Source organism: Dreissena polymorpha, chromosome 4 (assembly GCF_020536995.1).
Source record: "Dreissena polymorpha isolate Duluth1 chromosome 4, UMN_Dpol_1.0, whole genome shotgun sequence".
NCBI lineage: Eukaryota > Metazoa > Mollusca > Bivalvia > Myida > Dreissenidae > Dreissena > Dreissena polymorpha.
This window is the reverse complement of record NC_068358.1, coordinates 2,981,896-3,006,697: the sequence shown is the minus strand read 5'-3', so window position 1 is coordinate 3,006,697 and position 24,802 is coordinate 2,981,896. Positions and strand designations below refer to the sequence as shown.

At 34.5% G+C, this 24,802-nt stretch overlaps 1 protein-coding gene and 1 non-coding gene across 2 annotated transcripts; one reads left to right on the top strand and one right to left on the bottom strand.

The window, feature by feature from the left end:
* Positions 1-522: 522 nt before the first annotated feature.
* LOC127877966 (transmembrane protein 165-like) lies at positions 523-24,700 on the bottom strand. The gene is made up of 7 exons (XM_052424299.1): positions 24,371-24,700; positions 21,050-21,290; positions 20,214-20,312; positions 19,607-19,683; positions 16,090-16,257; positions 9,468-9,573; positions 523-8,311 (listed from the first exon to the last, which is right to left on the bottom strand). Exons 1-7 carry the CDS (start codon positions 24,485-24,487, stop codon positions 8,244-8,246), a joined length of 876 nt encoding a protein of 291 aa, XP_052280259.1. The 5' UTR covers positions 24,488-24,700; the 3' UTR covers positions 523-8,243.
* LOC127880349 (U6atac minor spliceosomal RNA) lies at positions 13,020-13,138 on the top strand. Its single transcript, XR_008049539.1, has one exon. It is a non-coding gene; the product is annotated as a U6atac minor spliceosomal RNA (small nuclear RNA).
* Positions 24,701-24,802: the final 102 nt, after the last annotated feature.

Below are 24,802 nucleotides of genomic sequence, written 5' to 3'. Positions count from 1 at the left end.
CAATTTGTTGTTTATAAGCTAATAAAGAACAAGGGACAAAATTGTCACAAAACCAGGTTTTCAACTCCAATTGCGACCTTGACCTTGGAGATATTGACGTCATTCTTTCGCGCGACACATCGTCCAATGATGGTGAACAAAACGTGCCAAATGATTATAAAATCTCACAATGATTGACATAGTTATGGCCCAGACAAGCTCATTTATGGCCATTTTTGACCTTTGAAATCAAAGTGTGACCTTGACCTTAGAGATATAGACGTAATTCTTTTGCGCAACACACCGTCCAATGATGATGAAAAAATGTGCCAAATGATTTTAAAATCTTACAATGAACGACAAAGTTATGGCCCAGACAAGCTTGTTCCGCCCGCCAGCCGACATTCGCCAATCTATTAACCAGTTTTTTCCTTAGGAAAACCTGTTTAAAAATAGACAAGAATATCTTTAAAGTTAGATAACAATCTACCAGATAACTACACAATACTATATTCTGCTGAAAAATACAGGTAAAATACACCATATGATTGTATCCTTTATTTCTTCAAACCATTCTATGTACAATTATTTTACCATGTATAACAATTCAATAAATATGTCACTGGTCACATGATTGCAGTGACATGACTGTTGTCAAAACACAAAAACAACATCAATACAATATAAACTGGTAATATCGAGTATTTGAAGCAAAGAAATACTTTTTGAAGACATTTAGGTTAAACAAGAGATGTGTTTGTCAAAAACACCATGCCCTCTACTGCGCCGCTTTGAATTAAAAAAAAAATAATTATTATATCCCTTTAAAAAATATTACTTTCCTTGTGAAATGATCTGTACCTGCCAAATGATATAAAATATAAATAAAATGTACATGTATCTCTTTTTGTTTTTTTACCTTTGACCTTGAAGGATGACCTTGACCTTTCACCACTTAAAATGTGCAGCTCCATTAGATACACATGCCGAATATCAAGTTGCTATCTTCAATATTGCAAAAGTTATGGCCATTGTTAAAGTTTTCAGACGGACACACAGACTGACAGACAGACAGACAGATGGACTGACAGTTCAACTGCTATATGCCACCCTACCGGGGGCATAAAAAGAAAGTTTTATACACATCTACTTTTTTATTTAAAGTAAATTCTCTATATGACATGTACCAGTATTAATAATCATTTTAAGATGAGAAATATATTCCAAACATTCAAACAGGATAAAAATCTACATCAACAGTTAAACAAGTGGTCATACTTATCAAATTAAGTAGGTGAATACAAACAAGAGTCATCGTTTCCGGCACTTTCTAGATCAATTATCTTAAATAATTTAATTTCTTTATATTTCTTGTTGTTATACTAAAATCAAAGAAAACAAACACATTCCATCAATGGAAAACATAAAACATCCGACACATAAAAGATTGGAATAATTTAAATCCCACCAAAACGTTCTAAATAGTGAGACAGCTTAGTCAGATGTATTAATGTTGTAAATATACAGTGAACAAAAAGTAAATTTATTTTATGCTTTATGGTGGTTTATAGAGAAATATCAGTGAATTAAAATTGATAATTTCACTGTTTCAAGCAGTGAAAGTTAACAGTGAAAATTATCGATAATTTTCACTGTTTACTGTGAAATGACGTCATTTTTTTGACGAAATGACGTCATTATCCCAGCGAAATTCTTTAGTTAATTTCTTTAACAATGTTTACGAACTGTGAAAAAAAGCATAAAATAAAAGAAAATTGTTGGATTCGGTGGAATATCGATTTATATTAACTCGTGATCATAGAAAATATATATTTAAATAAATAAATATTATTTTCTATGATCACTCGTGAATTAAAATCGATAATTCACCAAATCCAACAAATATCCTCTATTTATTTGTACAATTACATTCTGCAGAATCACAGTATTTAAGTAATTCACCAATAATGACTTACTTCCTTTACATGAATAGAATGAACAAAAGACATGCATAAAATGAACAATAATAGCAGAAAAATATATCTGTTGAAAAACTGTTATACAAAGGAAAGAAAACCTCTTCACCACATGGCTATTCTTCTCCATAACTCCTCCATTAAGCAATTTAGTTGATCAGTAAACCCTTTCCCACTTAGAAGCAAAAGGAAAATGGCTATGTGTAAACAGCATAAAACCAGAACAGCCTGCGAGTAACTCGCAGTCTGTTCAGGTTTAATGCTGTAAATCTTAAAAACCAAAATACACATTATTTTATCAAACACTCCACTGTGAAACCATATGAGAGACATCATACAAAAACAAACATACACTTAAGTACAGCTGTTATTTGCAAAATAGTTGTTTTTACAAAATAACAACCCTGTTTAGTTTCCAGCACCATGCGTAGTCACAGTCACTGTAAAATGATGTTCTAAAGAGATCACATGAAAATGATGTAAAAGCAAACATGGTACACCAATTTTCTCGAATTACCTATAATGAAACATGGTACACCAATTACCTTGAATCACCAAAAGTATAGAAGTTTTCAAACAATTTTACAGGGAAACGTTTATAACATATCGTCGCTGTCGTTCTCAAACCTCGTAGCTCCAAAATTTTCAAAATATTTTTTTCGTCTTTTCCGAATATATTAAGTCTGGCGCGTGTTTTGTGCTATATCTCGTAGCTCTACGCTAATCAGAGCCCTTGAAAAAGCTACGTGACGAAATGTTGTAGAATGATTGTTGGCTTTTTTCCCGGCGAAAAGTTGTAGCGACGCCATTTCACCTATGAGGTACGTCGTTTCGTTTGGACAAATTTGACAAAAACGTTTTTATAAAAAAAAATAATTTGCAACTACGAGGTTTCCTATTAGGACGAATTGTCGTACCTCATAAAAATGACAAAACTGTGGTGACAAAATATCGTAGCTACCATGTCTGACTGTCAGTATGACTTATCATTATGACTTACCCGTCTACGGCTTATACTGTATTTTGCAGCTTCATTTGTTTGGTATTTTTACAGAATTTCAATTTCTAAAACATCGTTACAAAAAAATGAGACGGTTTTTCTCTCTCCTGAAAAGTTGGCGTTTTGTAGCTACGAGGTTTGAGAACGGCAGCGACGATATATGCATATGCACTGTTTTTTAGGTTTGTATAAAATATTCCTAATAACATCCCTGTACCCCTCATCACCCCTTACCCAGTAACAGTACATTGATTCAACTTTATTAAAATAGCTGTCATTTAGATACAAAAATAGGTACCTACAGTAACACTATACCTCGGCCAAAAGCATCAATATCTGTGACAGAGACATAACGAATTGTAAGCAGTGTGGAATGCTTGGGACCATTATCTAGCAATATTATACAAACACCAACCTAATACATGTAACAATTGTTTAAACAGTAGATATGTATGTTGCAAAAGCATCTAATGGATATTCACTTATAAAAGTTTTACTAGCAGTTTAAAACAAGGCAAAAGAAAATCTATGTTCATAATGTTGTTTTTTTTCGTACTTAAAATCTAATTGTCCTGTCTAAAAGTGATCAATAAAAACGATAAAGAAATTTTGATAAATTATCCCCACGCTTTTTGAAAAAAAGGTGGGGATATTGTGGTTATCTCCGCCGTCCGTCCGTCTGTCTGTCCGTCCGTCCTGGCCACTATCTCCTCCTACACTAAAAGCACTAGAACCTTGAAACTTACACACATGGTAGCTATGAGCATATGTGCGACCCTGCACTATTTGGAATTTTGATCTGACCCCTGGGTCAAAAGTTATAGCGGTTGGGGTGGGGCCGCGTCAGAAATTATCACTCATTTTTTTAGGTTATTTTACATTTACTTCTTTATTTCTACACCGATTCACTTCAAATTGATACTGGACCTCTCTTATGACAATACGGTCAATCTCAACCATGCATGGCCCCATTCCCAACCCTGGGGCGCCCCGCCCACATAGGCCACACCCACCAAAAATTTCCATTTACTATAATTTTTTCATTTCTACACGGATTCACTTCAAATTGATACTGAACTTTTGTTATGACATTAGGGTCAATCTCAACTATGCATGGCCCCAATCCCAACCCTGGGGCGCCCGCCCACATAGGCCACACCCACCAAAAAATTCCATTTACTATATTTTTTTCATTTCTACACGGATTCACTTCAAATTGATACTGAACTTCTCTTATGACATTAGGGTCAATCTCAACTATGCATGGCCCCATAACCAACCCTGGGGCCCCGCCCACATAGACCACACCCACCCAAAATTGCCTTTACTATAATTTCTTCATTTCTACACCGATTCACTTCAAATTGATATTGAACTTCTCTTATGACAATACAGTCAATCTCAACTATGCATGGCCCCATTACTAACCCTGGGGCGCCCCGCCCACATAGACCACACCCACCCAAAATTGTCTTTTACTATAATTTCTTCATTTCTACACCGATTCACTTCAAATTGATACTGAACCTCTCTTATGACAATACGGTCAATCTCAACTATGCATGGCCCCATTACCAACCCTGGGGCCCCGCCCACATAGACCACACCCACCCAAAATTGCCTTTTACTATAACTTCTTCATTTCTACACCAATTCACTTCTAATTGATACTGAACTTCTCTTATGACAATACGGTCAATCTCAGCTATGCATGGCCCCATTGCCAACCCTGGGGCACACCTAGGTCAAACATTCGGCGTGGGGATACGCGTCGGCCTCTGCCGCGCCATTTCTAGTTGTACATTGGAATCAGGAAAGGAATAAATGTTGTTTTTCGCTATATAATGATATTGTATTAAGCAACTTTTGTCTTACACGACCAGCGACCGCTGATTTTTGTGTATTTCGATGTCCGAATCTTGAATTAAGCGACCACTAGGAGGTAAAAGTGGTTAATCTATTGGTCTTTCAGGGACAAATCCGTGTCACGGTAATTGTTTATTTAAGCCGATAAGATGTACTGTTACACCTCTGTAGTAAAAATGCCATGAAAATCCTAAACATGGAAAAAGAATTTAACATATCACCAATCTGTTACACCGTGTATATTTCAACACATGAATACTGGGTAAAAATTACTACTAAAGCAACAAAACTGGTGTTAAAGTTCGATTTCAAAGGATCTAAAGGAATACAAAACATGTTCAGAAATAAATCTATAAGATACAGTCTTCGAATTAGCCTATAAGCCCGAAGCCCGAGTATCAATAACCTGATTTATACGCGTTTTTAAGAAGCACGTTTAAATTTGCTATTTAAATGCCTAAAATGACGTTTTAAAGCATGCGGCCGCCATTTTTCTAAACTGTCGTGTAAGCATCCGGGTATGTTGCTATTTAAAGTAATGATGCAATTGACGCCCAACCAAGATGAGGTTATTCAAACTGAACATGTGTAGATCACGTTCCGGGATGTTCGCGCATCGGGCACTTCGTAATGTTTTAAAATAATGACCAATCTAGAAGCGTATTTAATTTGAGAAGCGTTTTCCGAAAATGTATTTATAATTCATGAAAAATGGACAAGTAATTTTTTCAATAAAAATTAAAGAGTCTGTAAGGGATATTGTACGCATTGGGTTAAAACAAATTGATACTTATTACAGGTAGGTTTCCATGTGTTTTAATCAATTATTTTTGCGCATTAGAATAAGTTTTTTTAATGTATTATTAATAATTGTAGTACTTTCGTTTATTCTGTAATCTCGTTCTGCTACGTGACCTATTTTGCTACTTATAATCTGTTTACGAATATACAATACTTTTCACGGTTGACACATGCTTATCAAAACATCGGGAGTAAATTAAAGAAGCAGACATTGTCACTTGTAGATTGGGCAATTAACACACCCAGTGGCCTTTTGTTCTGAAGTCACATGCCGACAATTCAGAAATTCACCGGCGATTGTCCTAGTAATAATACGATAATAATCTGTTATTTTAATAGGCTGATGTATTTTTGAAGTTTTTCGGATATTTTTTAAACATGATAATAATTCGCTTTAAAATAAAACAAAACACCGGTCAAACTGATTAATGGAATCATTGAATGAGAACATGTGTAATAATAAAGTTACAATAAACAACATAATTATCTGGTGCATTTTGTATAAAATGCATTTCAAAAGGAAACATTATACCCTTTATTACTGTAATCACATGCATCTGTTTTTACTAATGGAAGTAGATTTTCTGATTGTTAATAACTATTTTGGTGTTCCTGGCCAAAAAAGTCATAAAATTTAAATTGACCTCCTCGGGCTATTGAACATGTCTTCGGGCCATTCAAAATTCCATCATATTAGCCCGAAGGGCTATTTGGCTAAAATATTTAGCGTGAAGACTGAAGATATATGGACAGTTTGATCAAATTAGGAAACTGATGTCCATCTTACCTCCTATAAAAATGACCTACCGGGGATTGGCTTAGAGTGGTCACGTGCCCATGGCGTATTTTTCATACACCCCAAGTAATCGAGTAGTTGGTTGAGATATAATCGTTACACAGTTAGTAACTGAATGTGTATGGGATATACACCCTCAGTACTTTCATACTCAAGCTTCGCTCTCGTATGGTATGAAATTACTGAGGGTGGATATCCCATACACCATCAGTTATTAACAGTGTAACTAATAATACCTTGTTATTACAAAGAGTAGTAGAACATTAAGTATTCTATAAGTAGGTTCAGATTTATTTATACAGCGCTGAGAATAAAATTAAGTTTCGGAAAGTCAGGCTAAAGTTTGGCAAATAAAAGTACAGAATAAGTCAATAAACAAAAGCTATTGGAGGACAGCGCGCTCTACTTATTCTGTTCTTGTCCAAGTTTATGGCTTTTTTTAACTAAACTGTTTGTCTCCCAGGTACTTTATTCTATCATGTTAATATAGTGTTTTTGTTTTTTCAAATTTCAAGAATATCATACAAGGTCTAAATGAAGCCTGTATTTTGATCAGTAATTATTCTAATATTTACTAACAGTGCAATTGATTGATTGTGCATCATATGCAAACTAAAATGAAGTTGTCATATAATGTATATATGCTCCTATTACAATTCCTCCATTCGTTCTCAAGATTTTATGCATTACCATTTTTCTATACATGTTTTCAGTTTGAATCAAAACCATTCTGAAATTCCTGAGAAACTATCTTACCAAACAACCTAGAAACCGATTATTTCATACGATTTTTATTCATCTTTAAAGGATTGTAAGAACAGATGCTTCTTTTGATTATGTGATTCCATATCTACATCACTTCATCATAAAGCAACAGCTGCTGCACAGAAAGACACACTTGGAAAACATTTTCTACCTATGAAAATGAACTGTAAAAATACAATAGAACAAACAACAAAAGTACGTGTGTACTGTGAAGTAATATCTTTTTTGATCATGAGAAATATGTATTCATGCAATAAATTAAATTCCCCAGTAAGACTTCATATAAAATATCTTATGGTTAAAAAGCAAAATAACATTTAAAAAAAGAAGAAAAAAAGATGTTGTGAACCTCATGTAAAAAAAATTAAGAGTATTTCAAATTTAAAAATTGGCATCTATGCTAAATCACTATTTTACATTAAAAAATCTGGTAGTAAGTCCATAAATTGAAAATAATTCCAAGCATACCAAGGTTTACTGAAGCTGTGCTAGGTTATGTATTTAATGTTATGTATTTAATTCAAAATGAGATTCGTATTCACTTTTCATTAAATTAGAACAAACTTAAGAAAATCTCAATAAGATGGCTTAATCAAAGTAATCACCTTAAAATTAAAGAAAAAAAATCTGTTTAATTAACATTTTTTTAAGCAGCCTATTACACTAAATCATAAAATGGTATCAAGTGATGAAAAGTTCAAAGTATAATTTTCAGATTGTCTTAGTTTAATTCTTAACGGACAGATTACTTAAAAGATATTTTGGACATCATAATGGTGTCATATATCAGTTCACTTCAAGTTGAATTTCCAGAAAGTGATAACAGCTGACCTGCGCTGAGATCTCTTTATACTTAATACTAGGAATGTGAAGGTGGTTCTTCAAATTTCATTGTGAATATTCACATGTCACATTTGTTTTTTCAGATTATGATATCCAAGGTATTCATTCACATTTGAAAACTTCCCTTCCCATTACAAATTGTTTCGACTTATTTCTACCCAATAATTATAATGGAGCTTGCGTGGAACATGATAGGGAGATGCCAGTCTAGCGCACCCTATTCAGGACCCAGCATGACCGCTGTTAGAGCAAATAACAGGAACACCACTCCGCCTGACAATGTCACTGAAAAAAAGATACATATTCATCAGAGTAGGTGGATGATTTTTAAAAGAAGCAGGGAATTTAAATATATTTTTTATTGTAGCTTCAAAAAGAAGTTGGATGTTGTCAGAACAGCATCTGCCATCATGGTAGCATAACAACACAAGTTTGATAAAATTCTTGCTGATAGGGCAAAACATGTGATTTCAATATTGTTGACAAGGTTTATAACTGCAACACCTTCTGTGTTATTCAAGAACCTGAAAACTCGACATGTTTATTATAAGAATAAATGTCACATGAAGATTGGACAGAAAAAGTGGCTTCTTAAGAGGTCAAAAGTATTCACTACAGCCATTTAAGGAAAACTATCCCGCCCCCTGGTGGCAATACTTTTCAATATTCTGAAAAAAATCATCAAAACTCTGCTGTGTTATCATTACAACAAAGATTTTGAGCAAGTTCCTGGAATATTGGACAAACATGAGACAAGGTCAAATATTCACTTTTTCCATATTAAAATCTACTAAGCCCCATGTGGCCATATTTTTCAATGAGAAGCACAATTTTTAACTCAACTGAGATATCAGAAGTTTCATAACAATTGAACAAAAAAAGTTACTTCTGAAGTGTTCACAAAGTTTCAATATTCATATATGTGTAAAACTGCTCTGCTCTCTGGCAGTCATTTTTTTTGAAAGGACCATTTTTTAAATCAGCTGCTATATCACTACAACAAAGGTTCTGGGTAGGTTTCATAAAGATTAGACCAAGTTTTTGACCCTACATTACCCAAGATATTATTGGGACAAATGATCTGACCACGTTTCATGAACATTAAATGTGGACTCTAAGTGTACATGTATTCACAAGTTTGATGTTGACAACAGATAACAAACAACAGACATATAGTCATCACAAAATATAACCATGAGAATTTTGTGCTCATGCAAGCTAAAAACAGAATTCTGAGACCTCTGGAACAATTGAGTTTCCAAAGCAAATATTATCTCTGATTCAAAGTGATACTTCACACAATCAGAATGTGACTGTGCAGTCATTACTCACAACAAATGTTTTTTGTTTGTGATCCCGTGGAAATGGTGTAATAAAAAGCAATGAACAACAACTCAGCTTATTATAGTTATTCTTGCAAACTATTTGCCTTGCTGCGTACCTGTTCTGGCTGATATTTTTGCTGCCACGATACGTCCAGCTAGCACGGCCAGGCCGGTACACATGGCGTGTCCGAGGAATCCTCCCAGCATCACACCATACACATCCTGAAAGGAAGCTATAACTGTCGACATCCACTCATATAAATGGGCTGTGCTCTGTGAAAAGGGGGTTTCATGCTTGTGCATAAACTGTCGTCTCATATTAGCCTGTGCAGTGTGCACAGGCTAATCAGGGACGACACTTTCTGCTTTTATGATTTTTTTCATTTAAAGAAAGTCTCTTCTGAGCAAAAAACCAGTTTCGGTGAAAAAGTCGTCCCTAATTAGCGTGTGCTGACTCCCCCTTTTCACAGAGCACGGCCCATATTGTTTATTCTGAAGTTCATTATCTCTACAAGTAAATCAGTCATATCATGCACGGCCCATATTGTTTATTCTGAAGTTCATTATCTCTACAAGTATATCAGTCATATCAAGCACGGCCCATATTGTTTATTCTGAAGTTCATTATCTCTACAAGTATATCAGTCATATCAAGCACGGCCCATATTGTTTATTCTGAAGTTCATTATCTCTACAAGTATATCAGTCATATCAAGCACGGCCCATATTGTTTATTCTGAAGTTCATTATCTCTACAAGTATATCAGTCATATCAAGCACGGCCCATATTGTTTATTCTGAAGTTCATTATCTCTACAAGTATATCAGTCATATCAAGCACGGCCCATATTGTTTATTCTGAAGTTCATTATCTCTACAAGTATATCAGTCATATCAAGCACGGCCCATATTGTTTATTCTGAAGTTCATTATCTCTACAAGTATATCAGTCATATCATGCACGGCCCATATTGTTTATTCTGAAGTTCATTATCTCTACAAGTATATCAGTCATATCATGCACGGCCCATATTGTTTATTCTGAAGTTCATTATCTCTACAAGTATATCAGTCATATCAAGCACGGCCCATATTGTTTATTCTGAAGTTCATTATCTCTACAAGTATATCAGTCATATCATGCACGGCCCATATTGTTTATTCTGAAGTTCATTATCTCTACAAGTATATCAGTCATATCAAGCACGGCCCATATTGTTTATTCTGAAGTTCATTATCTCTACAAGTATATCAGTCATATCATGCACGGCCCATATTGTTTATTCTGAAGTTCATTATCTCTACAAGTATATCAGTCATATCATGCACGGCCCATATTGTTTATTCTGAAGTTCATTATCTCTACAAGTATATCAGTCATATCAAGCACGGCCCATATTGTTTATTCTGAAGTTCATTATCTCTACAAGTATATCAGTCATATCATGCACGGCCCATATTGTTTATTCTGAAGTTCATTATCTCTACAAGTATATCAGTCATATCAAGCACGGCCCATATTGTTTATTCTGAAGTTCATTATCTCTACAAGTATATCAGTCATATCATGCACGGCCCATATTGTTTATTCTGAAGTTCATTATCTCTACAAGTATATCAGTCATATCAAGCACGGCCCATATTGTTTATTCTGAAGTTCATTATCTCTACAAGTATATCAGTCATATCATGCACGGCCCATATTGTTTATTCTGAAGTTCATTATCTCTACAAGTATATCAGTCATATCATGCACGGCCCATATTGTTTATTCTGAAGTTCATTATCTCTACAAGTATATCAGTCATATCATGCACGGCCCATATTGTTTATTCTGAAGTTCATTATCTCTACAAGTATATCAGTCATATCATGCACGGCCCATATTGTTTATTCTGAAGTTCATTATCTCTACAAGTATATCAGTCATATCATGCACGGCCCATATTGTTTATTCTGAAGTTCATTATCTCTACAAGTATATCAGTCATATCAAGCACGGCCCATATTGTTTATTCTGAAGTTCATTATCTCTACAAGTATATCAGTCATATCAAGCACGGCCCATATTGTTTATTCTGAAGTTCATTATCTCTACAAGTATATCAGTCATATCATGCACGGCCCATATTGTTTATTCTGAAGTTCATTATCTCTACAAGTATATCAGTCATATCAAGCACGGCCCATATTGTTTATTCTGAAGTTCATTATCTCTACAAGTATATCAGTCATATCATGCACGGCCCATATTGTTTATTCTGAAGTTCATTATCTCTACAAGTATATCAGTCATATCATGCACGGCCCATATTGTTTATTCTGAAGTTCATTATCTCTACAAGTATATCAGTCATATCATGCACGGCCCATATTGTTTATTCTGAAGTTCATTATCTCTACAAGTATATCAGTCATATCATGCACGGCCCATATTGTTTATTCTGAAGTTCATTATCTCTACAAGTATATCAGTCATATCATGCACGGCCCATATTGTTTATTCTGAAGTTCATTATCTCTACAAGTATATCAGTCATATCAAGCACGGCCCATATTGTTTATTCTGAAGTTCATTATCTCTACAAGTATATCAGTCATATCAAGCACGGCCCATATTGTTTATTCTGAAGTTCATTATCTCTACAAGTATATCAGTCATATCAAGCACGGCCCATATTGTTTATTCTGAAGTTCATTATCTCTACAAGTATATCAGTCATATCAAGCACGGCCCATATTGTTTATTCTGAAGTTCATTATCTCTACAAGTATATCAGTCATATCATGATGGCCAGTAAGTTTTCCAGTGTAAGCTGATTTACACATACTACGTAAACATTCTAACACCATTGACAACATCCACGCAAGGTATCCAGGTCTCATGAGCGGCAAGGGTAGCTCCAGTCCAGTGTTCAATCAACAAAACTAGCCAGCCAGGTTAACCATAAAAGAAGTCAAACAATTTCTCACTGTCTACTTCAAACAGTTCTATAAATGTAACAACACTGCGGGGATTTTGTAACTGACATTAAAAACCAGGAAAATAGTCATGACCATCATGAAAGTAAATTTGTTTTGGTAACATTTATACAACACAAAAGGGATTTTCTTACTGAGTTTGAGCAACTTCAATACATAGTAATTAATAAATATATTAATTATTATATGTTACATATCTTTTTTTAATGCATAAGTTTGTGTGATTCTATTTTTATTAACAGTCAGCAAGATTTCACAAATGCAGCAATGAAGGGTCATGATCCTCTCATCACTTTAAATATGTATACATATAAATATGTATAATTTTCATGATCATAGCATAGCAATAACAATTTTACTGTCTGAAAAGATTTAAAATGAGGAAAAAGAAAGACAACTCTTATTACAGTAACAATTGAAATTACCTCCCTTTGAATTTTAGCAGCCAATGTTTTGCATCAATTACTTAAAAAAGTGTTAATAATACAAATGAATACAATAATTAATTGTTAAATATGGAATTAAAAAAGCACAAGTTGAATATATTAATGCATGACATATGATATTTTATATTGATAAATTTATTATGTACAGAAATGTCCATAACATTGTAAATATACAATGCCAGTTTGGTTGAATTAAAGCTACAACCAGCATATAAAAGCAAAAAAATCACATATTAGAGTGTGTCATAAGAAAGGAGAGAAGGTTAGCACTCCCCTTGATAAGGACGGAAGAGGTCTTCATGACCTTTATGACACATATCAGGCATGTCCCTCTTACTTTGAGGGCACCTCATATTTTTCAGGTACTATTACCTCAGCAACATGCACCCAAATACTAAGCTGAGAATGATCATACATGAAGTCATATGCATGTTTAATTAACACATTGGATGCTCTGTGTTGGTAAAGATTATTAGGTTTACAATAGTATATTAAATTCTTAAAACAGAACTGGGCGAGTTTAATTTTGTAAATAGTAAGTGTAATTTTGTAAATAGTAAGTGTAATTTTTTAAATAGAAAGTTAAGTTTTTTAAATAGTAAGTTTACATTTTTAAATTGTTCAATGTTTCAATATTAAAAAAAGTAAGTTTAATAATGATAATTATGATAAATGAATACAATTTTATTTTTTCCAATTTTTTTTTCCGAATGTCAGTAGCAAGCAGCCATTTTGATAGAGGTTATATAGTTACATTACTTACACTTCAATAAGCAAATTATATATACAATTTAATCACACATTAACAGCAAGTCACTGTGATTTGTTTTTTAAAAAACAACAACACCAGAAACTGCCCTTTTACCGCGGATATTTTCAACCCACCTCTAAGCGCTGGTTATCACACGGACCCTCTGACTAACATTGTGGATGGTCTTTATTTCAGACACATACAACAGCGAGGTGACATACTGGTCTTACTGACAACATCCTCTAAGTACTTATATTAATCTTAACCTCTTGTTAATCACAACTTGTCCCAAGATTTATAGATACTGGAAATATAAGTGGATTTACATACAGAAGTACTTCTATAGTTTAAAAACATTAAAGAAAATTACTTCAGTGTTTATTATTTCTAGATTTGATTATCAAACAAGAGCTGTGTTTGTGAAACACAGTGCCCCCTACTGCGCTTTGAAGCCATATATTTCACCTTTGACCTTGAAGGATTATCTTGATCTTGAGCTTTTACCACTCAAATTTCAAAATGTGCAGCTCCTTGAGATACACATGCATGCAAAATATCAAGTTGCTATCTTCAATATTGCAAAAGTTATGACCAAGGTTAAAGTTTTGGGACAGACACACACATACAATGACAGACAGACAGACAGGCCAAAAACAATATACCCTTGATCATTCGATCCGGGGGCATAAAAAGTAAATCAATATATATATAACAATTGTCATATCTACTTTCCTGCTGAGCTGTGTTTGGCAATAAAACAAATACGGTTTTGTGGATAGTAAGTTATTATTATTATTATTTATTATCAAACTTATACAAATTGTTTTATTTCGAGTCTGTATATCTCTATATTACTTATCGGTATACTTCAAACAATAACAAAATACACCAGGGAATACAATAACTGTAATATATTAAATACATAAGGATAGTGATCTACCTTTTATAAACAAGTTTAAACCTGGGGGATTTAATTTAATTCATATTGAATGAATAGCAAAAAATATAATGTGTGCAACATGCTTAAAATATTGAATGTTTGAACTGATATTTCATGGTTGGCAAAAATGTCAAGTGTATGTCGTGGTTTGGAAAAATGTCAAACTAAATCTTTAAGTTGCGTAAGACCCTGTTCATTCACCATACACAGCTATCAGTATCTTGACATGAATGTAGTTATCATTTGAAGTCCCCAATAATGAATGCTTATTGGCATGAACCTTAAAAACTTTCAGCTATCTAAAAATAAACTGCAGTTTATTTGATGTACATAGCAAGTGCTTTCGTTCCAAACAGTGATTTTAAGTGACTTTTAAAGATTTCATTAAAGATTTCGTATAAAGACTCTAGCTTATAAAAAGCAGTGTTGCAAAACATGCTCTTTTATTGATTAAAACACCTGAGACCCTCTGTAATAATTTCATGCATGATGCATTCAAAATACATGAACTTTTGAAGGTGGAATCAAGAATTATTATTACAATTTAAAATGCTATATAGAAAACAATTTCATTTTTCTGTTTGGTTTATTAGTATATAAGTTTTGGCTATTTGGCAATGGGAATACAAACTTATATGTGTTTTTTGTATTTTTTATGTAAACGATGTTATATATATTTACCAAGACTGGCTAAATCGAGTCATTTTCCTTTAAATGCAAAATACGAACATACACACAAGTTCATGCCATATCAGCCTGGCTTTTGCCACCAGGTCCAGACTGCCCAAGCAATGATGTGGTTTGAGTTTATAAAGATTTTCTTTCATGAAGTCCTTAATAACGTTCACCTCTTGCTCACTAAAGATTTTCGCCCGTTTTTCACTTTTTTTCCTTTGTGACAGAGACAGAGCCCACATTTGACTATTTTTGTTTGATATATTGAGCAAAAATGACTCATTTTCAGTTTTGCATTGTTGGCAATTTTACTATGATAAGTTAAAAATTTCTATGGTTAGTTATGGCGCAGTAATTTACCATTCTTTATACAAAGAAACAAATAAAGCGGTAACATAACCATTTAAATAACTTCGGTAAGTTACTACAGTTTATATTAACCACTTTTACTACAATCCCCTGCAGTAAGTGAAAGCCATAACATTACTTATAAACTCTCTTTCAATCTTAAAATACCAGGTATTGCAATCAATTGTCACACCCATCATCACTTGATCTGCCTGGTTTGACAAATAATAACAATAAGTAATTTAGTCAAATGCCTTTCTTAAAAAAACAAACAAAATATACTATTTGTTAGGCATGTCCAGTAATCAAACTTGTACAAGCAAGTTTGTTTGGTTTATACATGGTAAATATGAGCCTTGTTCTGAGAAAACTGAGCTTAATGCATGTGCGTAAAGTGTCAACCCAGATTAGGGACGACACTTTCTGCCTAAACACGATTTTTGGTAAAGAGGGACTTCCTTGAAACTAAAAATACGAAAAAATGCGGAAAGTGTCGTCCCTGATTAGCCTGTACGGACTGCACAGGCTAATCTGGGACGACACTTTACGCACATGCACTAAGCCCAGTTTTTGCAGAACTGATATAGATAGCATACCTCTCTGGCTGCCAGTATGATGGTGGCTATCTGAGATCTGTCTCCCCACTCTGCCAGGAAGGTTAGCACAAAGGCCTCTATGAATATTGCACTGAATATCAGGTTCAGGATGTTCCTTTTGGGGCCTCGTATAATGCCCGTCTCTATATCCTGAGTGCCTGTTAATCTCTAGAAACAAAAAAATAAATTTACATACTTCAATTAACACTTAATATTGATTTCATGATATATTTGTTCAAATGTTGGTAACATCAAAGTGATTCAAATTGCTCTATATTAAGGAATCATGACATATAATTCCATTGCTTAAGATCATAATGAAACAACCACGGGTTTAGGCAATGAGGTGGCAGGGGAGGCTGCTACCGCCCTAAAATGTCTGCAAATAATAGACTTTTTCTTATCCACTGTCCCTTATCTGAAATTGGATTATGTTGTATACCCTGTTGTTGAAAATTGATCTTTTTTTGTTTGAAATTTGGGTCTGGTAGGAGGACCCATTCCCAATGATAAAAAGTATATATTTTCCAAAATGGGACCTAAAAATTCCCAAAATGAACAATTACAAACAACAACAACACAAAGAAATCTCAACATGGAGTTCTCTCCCATTCAGCTCTTATGTTAAACCTTAGTCAATTTTAAAGTATTTGTTAGAAACAATAATTTCCTTCATCAAATCCTATCCATGGTAGACTCAAGGAGTAAACAAGAGATGTGTTTGTCAGAAACACAATGCCCCCTACTGCCCCGCTTTGAAATTTCTATTTATCATTTGGCAGGTATAGATATCATCTCCCTTTAAAGCTTATTACTTCCCTTGGATTTTGTCCAATCCAACCGGCAACCAGTGGGGGGGGCAAAAATGACCAAGTCAGACATCATCACAACCAAGGCCTGTGGTTTATCAAAGAGATCATAGCGGGAGTTCATCATGTATCTATGGACATAAGTGCACGGGTATGTAATGAACCCTACCATTCACAAATTAGTACAGGAAAGAAATGATAATTATACCATTAAAAAAAAAATTGACAAATCAATCATTTCAGTTTAAATAATAATCAAAATAAAAAATCTGTACAGTAACTGTGAAAAGAACTAAAATTCTTGGTAAGGAAATATATAACCTGAGATTTATAATTATGTAAATTACTTCCCTTGAAAATAATTGTCTTTAACAAATCTCTATTTTTAGAAGTAAATAATTAAAAACCACTACCGTGACTGTAGATTCACCATTCAAAATGTGCAGCTCCATGAGATACACATGCATGCCAAATATAAAGTTGCCAGGGGTGGCGAAATCTCAAAAAACTATACTTGTCCATGGACAACCATTTAGGAAATTTAACTTGTTCGTTGCTGAACTACACTTGTCCGTTAATGTTTATATAAATTGTAAACTCATTTATTGATTAATGTAAAAAAATGTGGAATATATCAAAATGAGTATGATGTGCTGGTTTTGTTTATAGTTGTATTTCAATGGTGCATTCATTATAGCAGTATGTTATAAACAATATAAAGACTTTTTCAAACTTTTAATCTTGCAAAGCTAGTGTTATTAAAACATGTGTTGAACATAAGTACATCGTAATCTTAACAAATTAAACCAGTCCAATATATTGACCTCATCAGACTGAGGCTCTGCACCGCTACTGGTAGCAATTTGATTTTCATCAACTGGTAACCATTGAAAATCTGTTAGCCAAGTTTTTTTAAAGTTCTGGTGCGTTTACTTAGATCATATTTTTTATCATAATCTTTCTTAGTATTTTTGGGAGGTGGACTGCTCAAAGCTTCGTGTTTCTGCTCTGTTGTTGAAGATTTAAAAAAACAAAATGTTCCATCTTTACCATTAAAGTCGTCTCAAATAACAAGGTAGACCGTGTTTTGATTATCTTAGTTTGATACTTTTTATTTCCGTCTGATTGTAAATATAAAGAAACCAGTCTGTACACCGTCTAACAGTCGAGCCGAATGTTGAAAATGCGGCATGCTCCTGGTCTCTTATAGAATAAGGGAGATCACTGCGCAGGAGAGTGCCCGTATTTTAGGTTGATTGCTCCGCAAATAGCACTGACAATGTAATCGCGTGTCAACATCCGGTTTTGTAAAACTTAATTACTGCTTTAATACAATGTTTTTTTTGTATACCTGGACCCGACTTTAAAACAACTTGTTGTCCACGGACAACTTAATTGAAAAAAATCAGTTGCCCAGACAAGCAAATGTACGACTCGGGCAACTCAGACATTTGATTTCGCCACCCCTGGTTGCTATGTTCAATATTGAATAATTATCTCCCTTTAAAGCTTATTACTACCCTTGGATTTGTATTTTTGACCTTAGACCTTGAAGGATGACCTTGACCTTTTACCATGATGTGTTTGTCAGAAACACAATGCCACCTACTGCGCCGCTTTGATTTATTTAACAAAAATATATAATTTGGCAGGTCAGATAATTATGTCCATTTAAAGCTTATTACTTCCCTTGGATTTGTTTTTTCGACCCCGTGACCTAGTTTTTGACCCGGCATGACCCATATTGGAACTTGATCTAGATATTGTCTAGATACAACTTCTGACCAAGTTTCGTAAAGATCGGATGAAAACAATTTGAATTAGAGAGTGGACACGAAAAGTGTGACAGACAGACTAGACTGACACTCAGTGCGAAAACTATATACCCCCTTTTCTTCGAAAGGGGGCATGAAAAAACATAATAGCGCCTTTTATCTGGTACATTGCGCAACAGGAGTTAACATACCAGAGATAGCTAAGATAAATTTCACACAGCTTTTAGACTGCATGGGCGATGGCATTGTGGAAAATAAACATATTAGACGAAAAAAAATCATCATAATGTTGTCGGCTTTTTATTAAAATAACTCTGAACTACATTTACTAAAGTAGAAGAATTGTTTAGGAACGCAAAGAAATGTCATAATCTGAAAATTAAAGGCTAAACAAATAAAAAAGTTTTTGCCAACCTTGTCGCAAAAAAATTACATTCAATACATTTATATTGACCTTTTAATCCTTGTAAATTCAGTGATAAGTAACTTCATTATAATAATAGTGTAAAAAGGATATTTAGAAACGTAACAAAATTTGTTGTACTCATAACATGAGTTTTTACTAATATTGCACTTCAAAATTGATGATCATATGAAAATGGTAAGCTGTTAACCCTTTGCATGCTGAGAAATTTGTCGTCTGCTAAAATGTCGTCTGCTGAATTTCTAAAATTAGCATTTTCTTCGATTTTTTTCAAAGAATATTATCAGAATAGCAAACAGTTTGGATCCTGATGAGACGCCAGGTTCTGTGGCGTCTCATCTGGATCCAAACTGTTTGCAAAGGCCTTCACAATTCGGTTCCAGCACTGAAAGAGTTAATCGGGATAACTGTTTATGCTCGTATGCTCGTTGAAAATGAATGGTGCTCGTATGAAAATGATAAGCTGTTAATCGGAATAACTGTTTATCAAATACACATTGTTGATTTACCTCGTCCTCCTTTTTCTTCAGTTCTTCTTGGACTTCCTTATATTCCTCTTGGGCTTCATCAGGGGACATATACCAGCCTGCAAGCAAATCATCCTCTCTCTGGAAAAATGAGGCTTAATGCATGTGCATAAAGTGTTGTCCCAGGTCAGCCTGAGCAGTTCACACAGACTTATCAGGGACAACATTTTCCACTTTTATTGTATTTTTCAAGGAAGTCTCTTCTTAGCCAAAATCCGGCTTAGGCAGAAAGATTCGTTGCTGATGAGTCTGCGCTGACTTCACAGGCTAATCAAGGACAGCACTTTATCAACATGCATTAAACCACATTTTCCAGAGCGAGACAGAAATCTATGCATAACAGAGGGGGTCTGTTAAACAGACAAATTCCCAAAATGCACTGGACCCTTCCCATTAAAAAACAATAATTAAAACACACTGCATAGTTTAATAAACAAAACTTGTGTGGGCAAAATGGGTTCTTGTTTGAAAATTGCTTTAACTGCAATTACCAACTTATGTAGAAAACACCTTCAAGTAGGCCTATACTTACTATTAGGGGGAAGTAATAACACAAATTAAATGAGGAGCACTGTCCTTAATGCCTTACCATCCTTAAGCATTTTCAGTCCAAACACAGCAAATAATATGGATGATGCATAATGGGTCACTTTTCGTGGAATTATAGTAGTCGCAAAGCCCAGCATAGCTGAAATTTGAGAGCAGAAAACGTTTAAATCGATCAATACTTAAAATAAATACAACAAATTTAATTGATATTATAGATTTCCAATAAATTGTATCAAAAGATATGCACAAGTACCAGGTTTATAAACAAGAAATGTGTTTGTCAGAAACACTATGTCCCCTTCTGCGCCACTTGGATTTAGTTTTTTTGACCTTTGACCTTGAAGGATGACCTTGACCTTTTACCACTCAAAATGTGCAGCTCTATGAGATACACATGCATGCCAAATATGAAGTTGCTATCTTCAATATAGCAAAAGTTATTGCAAAATGTTAAAGTTGGCACAAACCAACAGACAGACCAACAGACAGGGCAAAAACAATATGTCCCCCACTATAGTGGTGGGGGACATAAAAAATAATTGTGGAATAACAGTGACTGCTGTTGTACCGGTACATAGTTTTATTTGCAAGTAGCGAAACTAAAAACTATTGTGAAAATATTTGTTTTGTTTTGGAAAAACTGGGCTAAATACATCTGCTTAAAAGTGTCATCTTTTATAGTTTTTGTTGTTGAAAGTAAGTCCCTTCTAAACAACAAGCCAGTAAACCGGTAAGCTGAAAGTGTTGTCCCTGATTAGGGTGTGCCAACTGCTTAGGATAATCTGGAATAACACATTATGCAAATGCATACATGTAGAGCCAAGTTTTCCCAGACCAAGGTTCATAGCATCAAATCTGCTTATTATGACACTATACCTGATAAGAATGTCATGACAACCAGAGCTCCCAGTGCGCCAGCGAGGACCGTGGCACGAGAGTGACGCATCGCCATAATGGCTGCTATGAAGAAAGTTTTGTCTCCCAGCTCCGACACTATGATCATGGACAGGGAGGCAATGAATCCGTGCAGGAACTCCGAGTGCGCCACTTTGTATTTAACATATGATATGTAAGTGTCTTCTTTAGATGATTCCTCATGTTTATGAATTCTTACTGCCTGAAATGAAATATTGCAGGTGTATTTTACTTATGTTTGTAAGGCTTTTTTACCTTCACGGAGTGAATCGTATTAGAATGGGATGGATCATTATACCAGTTGGGCAGTCATACATACGTCTTCAGTTTGACAGGACATTCCTGCTTTTGAAATGCTTGTCCCACCGCCTATACATGAGACAGCATTCATTAAACATGGTGCTTGTTCTATAAGTTAACTGTACAAGTTGTAACTCTAAGCAATGACTAATAATGTTATTGCCCTCTAAAATCAACACTTGTTAACTAAGTGTTGCTGTTCACACCTGATCAGCTATTATTTTGACTTATTAATTGATTTTGTTACACTTGCCCCTAGTTTGGCTTGATTGGTCGTTGCTGTCTGAAGTACAACTTAAAAGAACCCTCTGGTAAGGAAAATATACTTAACAGTATCCCAAAGAATGGCTGGGTGCCATTAAGTTTATTTTCCATACCAATGTTATATTGTATAATTTGAGTACATCGTATCGTTGGGTACGACGTATCAATGTAATCTGAAACCTGCCAAATATATGCCCCATAACTTCTTATTTCAACGTGGTTAAGGGTTATGCAGTACCTGAGCCGACAACAAATAATGGTAAACTAACTCATGGTAAAAAACCTAATCAACTTAAGCGAAAGGTCAATGGTAAGACTACGACCATTAAAAAAAAAAGACCAACTGAGGAGTTAACATAATGCTTGTTTTTGCTTGACAAGTACGCCGCATATCTCTTGTTTAGTGCCGCGTGGTGGTAACTTTTCAAGTAAAAACTGTTATTCAATATGTGGTGGTAACTTTTCAAGTAAAAACTGTTATTCAATACGTTACAGGTGGTTAGATAACATTTTACAATGTATTCTTATTTCTTTTAGAATTTACTATGTATAATTTCAGAAAATTATACAATGGATTTATGCTTTTTACATATTTCACGCTATTTTAATCTTGAAGGCAATGTACACTTGTTACATACATTGTCAAACTATTTAAACCATTTACATGTAGATCTACATCTTACATGTTATGTTAACCTTTGAAAGTGCTGTGAAATTTAACAGCTGTTTCCATAGTATTACATAGACCAGATAAGTTATGGAATGTGTAATTCTGTAATATTATCTATATTCACTTTTTAAATTAATTCCGGCATGTTTAACCATTGAAATCATTGCGATAAAAGGATAACTTATTTCATTAAAGTACAATAAATATTTGTGTGTACGTGTTCATTTACATTTCTCTCTTTTATTTCACATAATTTGTATTATTTTGTTTTAATATTTTGATGTTTATTTCATTTATAATAAAACATTATTAATATTCTTTGATTTATAATATTATTTTGTTTAGTGTCTCCATTTATAATCTTCAACTACCTGAATAACGTCGTCAAATCGCATATGTTAAGCCTTTTTAATCATTGGAATAAAAGGATAAATTTAATATTTTAAGTAGAATTAGGTTCTGAGATATGCAACACATTTCACATTTTCCAACTGTTGTCTTTAAAGATGAAAAGCTGAAACATAACACAATTAACAATACCATGACACAACCCTGAACAAAATGTAGTTTACTATAAAGTTAAATAAAAAACATGTCAGTTAATTTTTCTTGAAGTAAAGTGTAATTCCGTAAAGATATTCGGTACTCGGTTGTAATTCGGTGAAAAGTGGAATTAAGTTGTAATTGGGTGAAAAGTGGAATTCGGTGATTCCAGGCACCCTCTTTACTTGGCAAAAGTAGGAATCAAAAGCAACTAGAAATGGCGCGGCAGAGGCCGACGCGTATCCCCACGCCGAATGTTTGACCTAGGTGTGCCCCAGGGTTGGTAATGGGGCCATGCATAGCTGAGATTGACCGTATTGTCATAAGAGAAGTTCATCATCAATTAGAAGTGAATTGGTGTAGAAATGAAGAAGTTATAGTAAAAGGCAATTTTGGGTGGGTGTGACATATGTGGGCAGGGCGCCCCAGGGTTGGTAATGGGGCCATGCATAGTTGAGATTGACCGTATTGTCATAAGAGAGGTTCAGTATCAATTTGAAGTGAATCGGTGTAGAAATGAAGAAATTATAGTAAAAGGCAATTTTGGGTGGGTGTGGTCTATGTGGGCGGGGCGCCCCAGGGTTGGTAATGGGGCCATGCATAGTTGAGATTGACTGTATTGTCATAAGAGAAGTTCAATATCAATTTGAAGTGAATCGGTGTAGAAATGAAGAAATTATAGTAAAGGCAATTTTGGGTGGGTGTGGTCTATGTGGGCAGGGCCCCAGGGTTGGTTATGGGGCCATGCATAGTTGAGATTGACCCTAATGTCATAAGAGAAGTTCAGTATCAATTTGAAGTGAATCCGTGTAGAAATGAAAAAATTATAGTAAATGGAATTTTTTGGTGGGTGTGGCCTATGTGGGCGGGCGCCCCAGGGTTGGGATTGGGGCCATGCATAGTTGAGATTGACCCTAATGTCATAACAAAAGTTCAGTATCAATTTGAAGTGAATCCGTGTAGAAATGAAAAAATTATAGTAAATGGAAATTTTTGGTGGGTGTGGCCTATGTGGGCGGGGCGCCCCAGGGTTGGGAATGGGGCCATGCATGGTTGAGATTGACCGTATTGTCATAGGTGAGGTCCAGTATTAATTTGAAGTGAATCGGTGTAGAAATAAAGAAGTAAATGTAAAATAACCTAAAAAAATGAGTGATAATTTCTGACGCGGCCCCACCCCAACCCCTATAACTTTTGACCCAGGGGTCAGATCAAAATTCCAAATAGTGCAGGGTCGCACATATGCTCATAGCTACCATGTGTGTAAATTTCAAGGTTCTAGTGCTTTTAGTGTAGGAGGAGATAGTGGCCAGGACGGACGGACAGACGGACGGACGGCGGAGATCACCACAATATCCCCACCTTTTTTTCAAAAAGCGTGGGGATAAAAAGTAGGAATCAGTAAAGGGAGTCCTGCTCAATGTTATACCCTTCATCTATTTGTAATTCATTTTCAAATTAATCAAAAGGAAAAGTCATAAATTATATGAATTTCCAAACATTACCTCCTTTTCTGAGTCTTCTGAGTGTTCCTTCTTATCTTCAGCGAACGCCAACCCAAAAAACATCAGAAAAACTGCAAGCTGACAAACTGTCAAAACAACATTTCTCCTCCAATTCATGTTCTTGTTTAAAATTAAACTGATTTGAATTCAATTAGGGAAATAAAAGGGTTTAAATACAAAGATAAACAAAATTAGTTTATTTGTTCACACAACGTTTTATCTTTTGCCATATAAATATTTCTAAACGTGTATACGATTGGCTTTTTATTGACATCAACCGTCAACGTGGAAGAGTTACCGCCCATAACCGGTACTTCCGGACGGGATCAGTTATAAGCTAGATATATTTGTGCAATAGTTTGTATTAAACAAATGACTTTCATTTATTCATTTATATGTAAACTATTTATGTCAGTTTCATATTTCTATTTA

What these genes read in the sequence shown, in the direction of transcription:
- LOC127877966 (XM_052424299.1), bottom strand. Translation starts at nt 24,487, where the DNA reads ATGAATTGGAGGAGAAATGTTGTTTTGACAGTTTGTCAGCTTGCAGTT. An exon ending in TGTCATGACATTCTTATCAG is followed by an intron (nt 20,313 to 21,049) that starts GTATAGTGTCAT and finishes CTCAAATTTCAG; the next exon opens with CTATGCTGGGCTTTGCGACT. An exon ending in TCATACTGGCAGCCAGAGAG is followed by an intron (nt 9,574 to 16,089) that starts GTATGCTATCTA and finishes GCTTCCTTTCAG; the next exon opens with GATGTGTATGGTGTGATGCT.